The sequence below is a fragment of the Berghia stephanieae genome, chromosome 3 (genome assembly GCF_034508935.2).
Source record: "Berghia stephanieae isolate SIO BIC M18660-M18661 chromosome 3, UCSD_Bste_1.3, whole genome shotgun sequence".
In the NCBI taxonomy this organism is placed as follows: Eukaryota; Metazoa; Mollusca; class Gastropoda; order Nudibranchia; family Aeolidiidae; genus Berghia; species Berghia stephanieae.
In genome coordinates, this window is record NC_088362.1 from 51,537,639 (window position 1) to 51,543,698 (window position 6,060).

The following is a 6,060-nucleotide window of genomic DNA, read 5'->3' on the forward strand; positions in this document are numbered from 1 at the left end:
CTGACGGATTATAACACACGGAATTCGTAAATAAACGGAATATTGGCAACCTTGTAAAAATGATTAAATAAATGGTTAAAATGACCAGAAATATGAGATTTTAGTTTACGTCACTATAAAAACGATATCCATTCTCTTTAATGAAACATACAAACGTAAGGAAAATTTCATTAAAAAAAAAACAAACTATAAGTTTGATTTCTAGCATCTAAATCATATAGATATAATACCGGTTTGAGATGACTTGTCATAATTTTATTTTGAAACACGAATGATTATAAAGATGAAGTTGTTTATTTTATCTCTACAGGCTATAGAACTGAATGAAAAGGGTATGGATTTGGCAACCCGTATTGGTAATAAGGTAAGCAGATTAATTTGAAGTGTTAATAGTACTTATCATTGCATTGGACGGTGAAGTCAGTAAAAAATATTGAATACACATTGGATTGACTCTCTGTCTACTCAGTAGTGATTGGGTAGCTGTGTCTGTTTGATCTGACGGAAAGCACTTTGCGATAGAGTAGCGTCCCATACAAAGGATAACAAGCAATTGCTATTGTCCGTTTCACGCCATAGATCCCGGGATAAACTTTGGCTCCATGGGCCTAATAGCTCTGAAGGACTCCTGTTTTAATTTACACCTTGGATTGATACTAGCCCCTTTGGTTGTGAGGCATGTGTTCTACCAATGAGCTTTCAATTTTATTTCTTCGAGCTTGGAGCAGCAACATTCTTAAGGTGCATCTAAACTCATGCCGTCCACCGTGAAGATTTACTTTCAAACTAATGAAGTAACTGCTTTGTTTCTGCTTTAAAATGTTTTTTTTGTTTGTTTTTTTACCCCAGTAAATATTATTCTGGGCAGACGTAAGCTATAACTAGGATATTGGTTGGTAAGACAATTCACGAATGAAGATTAATATCTTCTGTATATCTAATATTTTTAGAACTTTTTTTTTCTAGACAAGAAATGTTTTATTTTTGAAATCTTCAAAATGTAATAGCTGAAAAGAAGTGGACATGTGTTAGTTACTGAGTTATTTAATAATAATAATAATAATAATAATAATAATAATAATAATAATAATAATAATAATAATAATAATAATAATAATAATAATATAATAATAATAATAATAATAATAATAATAATAATAATAATAATAATAATAATGATAATAATAATAATAATAATAATAATAATAATAATAATAATAATAATAATAATAATAATAATAATAATAATAATAATAATAATAATGATGATGATAATAATAATAATAGACTCTTATAGAGCGCACGGTATGAGGATTCCTTGAGGCTCTTGGCGCTTTATATCAACACAAAACAATAACAAAGAAAGTAGACATTGAAAAAAAGAAATGTTCAGAGATTTCTTGGACACAGACATTTAGTTCTTATTTATGAGGATCTATTTTAGGCCAGAAATAAGAAAAATGTTTTACTCTGAAATTATAATGCTGTCCGTTGCAAAAATGACACAAATTCTGAAAAGGCGTGGATGAAACAATGACATGAAACAATGACAGGAAAAGCAGAAAGAAAAATAAAGAAAAATAGTTTTGAAAAAAAAAAACAAAAAAACAGCCGGCCTCAAGCTTGGTTATAGGCATGATGTCTTCCCAACTATCGGGTGATCTCTGTCGTGTACTGTTAGGAACCAGGAGGTCTGAGGTTCGATCCCAAGTCGAGGCAGTCAGAATTTTCTTGTATATTTTCATCTCTATTATTTGACACTGCTTCATACCCACTTTATTTCTGTCCTTGCTCCCAAGAAAATGAATATCATATTACAAAATAATCCTAACGAAAAAGTACACACATGTTAAAGAGAGTCTAAAAATTGCTACATTTTGTGAGAAAAACTCATCCCTCCCTATTTTACTTTTAATTCCTATGAAATCCTCAGCTGGAGATGTTACGATGTCATGCTCGTCTTCAGTTTTTGTCTGACGCCACCAAGGACGACAAGCGATCCCATCGTCATAGTCGTGTTGTCCAGCAATTGGTCAGGGAGATGGATCTCTACTGTGGGGTTTGTGATGAAGTATTGGGGCAGAACCCCGAACGGCTGGAACCTCTCTCCTGTGGACATTTCACACATGCAAGGTAAGGCCTAAAGAATCCATTATCTAAACTATATCAACGTGACTCATTCGAATCCGTGCGTTTAGCTGTAATTGTCAACAAATATACATTTGGTAATTGTTTTTGTTTTTCTGAGGTGATAAATTTCCTTATTTTCGAGAGACCCCCCCCCCCCCAATAAAAAAAACGAAAAAAAAAACAACGTCTTGTCATATATCTGGTTCAAATCTTCTTCTTCTTTATCATAGAAAAGTGCCCAGACTCGTCTTTTAATGTCTATATTTATTGTATCTAGGAAAGTTCTTACATTACATGCCGTCCCTTTACTTACAATACTCGCTGGATTCCAGCACGCTGTCGAGAGAGGCCGAAAGCGTGCTAGAATCCAAGCGTGCCGAAATACGATGCCCATGGGAGGCAACCGACGTGTACATATATGCAGGTCTTACATCCGAACCCACTTATGAGCCTAGTTTAACATTGTTGTGATGGACAATATTTTGCGTCATTTTTTGAGAATGCCATTACAACAATTTGCCCATAAAAGGAATTGGGTTATCATACCTGCAAATAAGTGCACGTCGGAGGCAACCAATTCATTCGGCCACTCAGCTTCAACGTGTCGTATAGCAGAGCGTGCTAGAATCCAGCGAGCACTGTGCAATTTTATCTACGTAATGTGTTATGGAATTTTATTCCATTGAAAATATCTTTTACTTTTACGTATCTACATTTTTCATTCCAGCCGCTCTAATTTTTTTTTTAATGTGTTTTTTTTTTGTTGTTGTTTTTTTAATTGTTTTTGTTTGTGTTTGTTTTTTTTGTTTTGTCGGGAAATGATAATGTCTAGTGTAAAATGTCTCAGATCCACAAGGCCATGGGGTTTTATTTCGGAGGTTTGTTTTATCATAAGCGTAAACCGAGATTGCCTCTTTCTTTTCCCGTCAGCACAAGATGATAATTATAATGGTTGTAACCCTGATTATTTACAGTAAAAACATCTTAAACCGACGTGTAAATATAGGCAGGTCTAACATCCAAACTCGCTTATGGTCCTAGTTTAACATTGTTGTAATGGACAATATTTTGCGTCATTTTTTTAAGATTTCCATTACAACAATGAGCCCATTAGGAATTGGATTATCAGACCTGCAAATAAGTGCACGTCGGGTGAAACCAAATTTCATGGAACCAAGTTATCTATTTCGACGTTATAGATATTTTGGTTTTGAGCACATATATTTAAAAAAATAGTTTTGAAAGACTATTGCTCATAGCTCATTCACTCGAGAACTCGCCTGTAAAATGTTTGATGGTATGTATAAAAAACGAATCTCTCCTTCTTTCCAATACAGATGTGCCGTCCACCTATCCCGGTCAACCCTGGGCAGGAGTAGCAAGAGAAGGCCATGCCCTGCATGCAGACACAACTCATCTCTCAATCCAGTCACGTGATCCTCTATTCCATTTCCGTTTCGTATGCAAGGTCGAATAAAATATTGTGTTTGGAATGTTAGAGATGATAATAATATGTTATTTTAAAATCTCATTTGACGGTGATGAACAACGTGTACTTAATCACAGGCCTGATAACCCACATTGTTATGGGCTTATTGTTGTATTCGAAAGACTCTAAAACCAAGGTAAAATATTGTCCATTACGACAATGTTAAAACAAGCCCTAATTACATTCTCTTATCAGACCTGCTAACATGTGCATCTGTGTGATGAAGAATTACCAGAAAGTTATGGGAAGTATACAATACAAACATTGATTTGTTTGTTTACTGCTTGGGGGGGGGGGGGGGGAGTCTTTATTTCTGTTTTTTTTTAAATTAATCTTTTCTGTTTGTTGTCTTTTTGATGCCAAGTGATAACATCATAAGGGACGGGTGATCATTTAGCGTGGCGTGACCCTGTATAGTTTGTAAATATCATAATAAACATCAGATTTTATTATTATGTGTATCAAAACATCAACATAACTTACTTGCTACAAATTAAAAGAAGAATTTCTTATATTTAAATAACAAGGTTTGTATCAATTAAAGTGACCTGTGTGGGCGTGTATATTGATGGGAGTATAAAGTGTGGATGTTCGTGACAGAAATGGAAGAAATATATTTTATCAAAAGGAGATCATGGTTTACGGAGAAGTCTCGGTTTTAAGAATTCCTGACAAATTGAGAATTACTTTAATTCAACGTTTTACAAAAAGATGGGGTGGGGGGGATGTGTTTTGTCAGTATACAGTGCAAACTTCATCCACTCTCTTCTCTGAATTGAATTCTCTTCATTGTTAAAATTAATAATGTAAAATATAATGTGTATGGGCGTGTGTGTGTGTGTGTGTGTGTGTGTGTGTGTGTAAGTGTGAGCATTAACATGCATACAAATGAAGAGCGAGCGTGTGTGTGTTTGGGGAGAGAGGCTGCATATGTGTAGTGTAAACGGTGAACGGTTCAAAGATAAAGTGCACAATTATTGATCTTCAATGTCGTTCACTCCTTTTTCCCCCCTTATCTTCTTCATCATCATTATAACTTTTCAACATTGCTTTTAAAAGTTAGTTATGTTGCAAATGAATCTTTCTTTTTTTTTTTTTAAATGAGAGAAGATTTAGTGATAAAAATGCATGCTAATTTTGTATGTATTCATTGATAATAATATAACAATATTAATTGTCTTGTAAGAGCATCTTTAAACTATTGTTATAAATGGCCATTTCTGGACTATATCACACATGTTTATAGAAAGAAAACGTATTCGTAGAACTACGAACGTCGACCACCAAGCATTATAAATCAATAATAATGGTTGGAAAAGAATGTCTGGTGTTAATTATTAACCAGTTAACCGCGGTACTCTGGAAAAAAACACGCATTTTAAAATTTGGCCAGAAAACTCGTCCTTCAAATATTGATCCCCGAGATGTCCCAGTTTTGAGTTTTTTTGTTTTGTTTTTTTCCAAGATGAGGGTCATTTAAATGATCGACATTTGGAGGACGAATTTTCTGGCCAAATTTTTTAAGAAGTGTCTTTCCAGAGCACGGCGATTAACTGGTTGATAAAGGTCAATTATAGATACTTCTAATTCTGTACCCCTGAACATTTATAATTTTTATTTTAACTTTAAGTACGCAGACCATCTACATAATATATTATTATTAGTAGTAGTATCATCATTACCATTATTATTATTATTATTATTATTATTATTATTAATATTATTATTATTATTATTATCATCATCATCATCATCATCATCATCATTATTATGATTCATTATTATTATTAGAATTATTATCTTTATTATTATTATATATTATTATTATTATTATTATTATTATTATTATTATTATTATTATTATTATTATCAATAGTATCACCATCATCATATTATTATTATTAATATTATTATTATTATCAATTATTAATGTCATCATCACCATCATCATCATTAACTGACTTTCTTCTTTTTCTTTTTATTCACATGGAATTAAAGAAACGCGTTTCGAAATGACAGTTTTGTTTTATGGTGTATATTCTTTTAATGTGCGCGCTAGTGTGTGTGTGTGTGTGTGTGTGTGTGTGTGAGAGAGAGAGAGAGAGAGAGAGAGAGAGAGAGAGAGAGAGAGAGAGAGAGAGAGAGAGGTGGGTGGAAGATGGGTCTACTTTAATAATTCAAGTTCTGATTACTACTGCAAATTATGGGGTTAAGGCTGGCAGAGAAGAGAAGTGTGCAGTCACCAATTGGTCCATGGTAAAGTTTTTGACATACCTACCATTACCTTGTCTTTCGCAAGTTCAGGAGTTGGTCACAGCATGATCTTCCAGGGCGAAAACCAGCTTGGTCAGGTGACAGATGGTCTTCTACTGCTTGGGAAATCCTGGCTAGTATCATGCGTTCATATACTTTGGACAGTATGCAGAGGACGGATATTGGTC

The 6,060-nt window shown here is 33.5% G+C and overlaps 1 protein-coding gene across 6 annotated transcripts in view; it reads left to right on the top strand.

Annotated features, from left to right (window-relative positions):
* The window catches only part of LOC144967964 (43 kDa receptor-associated protein of the synapse-like), a 32,781-nt gene extending 27,411 nt beyond the window's left edge, over positions 1 to 5,370 (top strand). For all 6 annotated transcript variants that reach the window (XM_078905787.1, XM_078905784.1, XM_078905785.1 and 3 more), the window contains 3 exons: positions 311 to 364; positions 1,934 to 2,133; positions 3,468 to 5,370. In XM_078905787.1, coding sequence (XP_078761913.1) covers positions 311 to 364; positions 1,934 to 2,133; positions 3,468 to 3,567 — 354 coding nt within the window. In that variant the 3' untranslated portion in view covers positions 3,568 to 5,370. The remainder of the gene's footprint in view (positions 1 to 310; positions 365 to 1,933; positions 2,134 to 3,467) is intronic.
* The last annotated feature ends 690 nt before the right edge of the window (positions 5,371 to 6,060 follow it).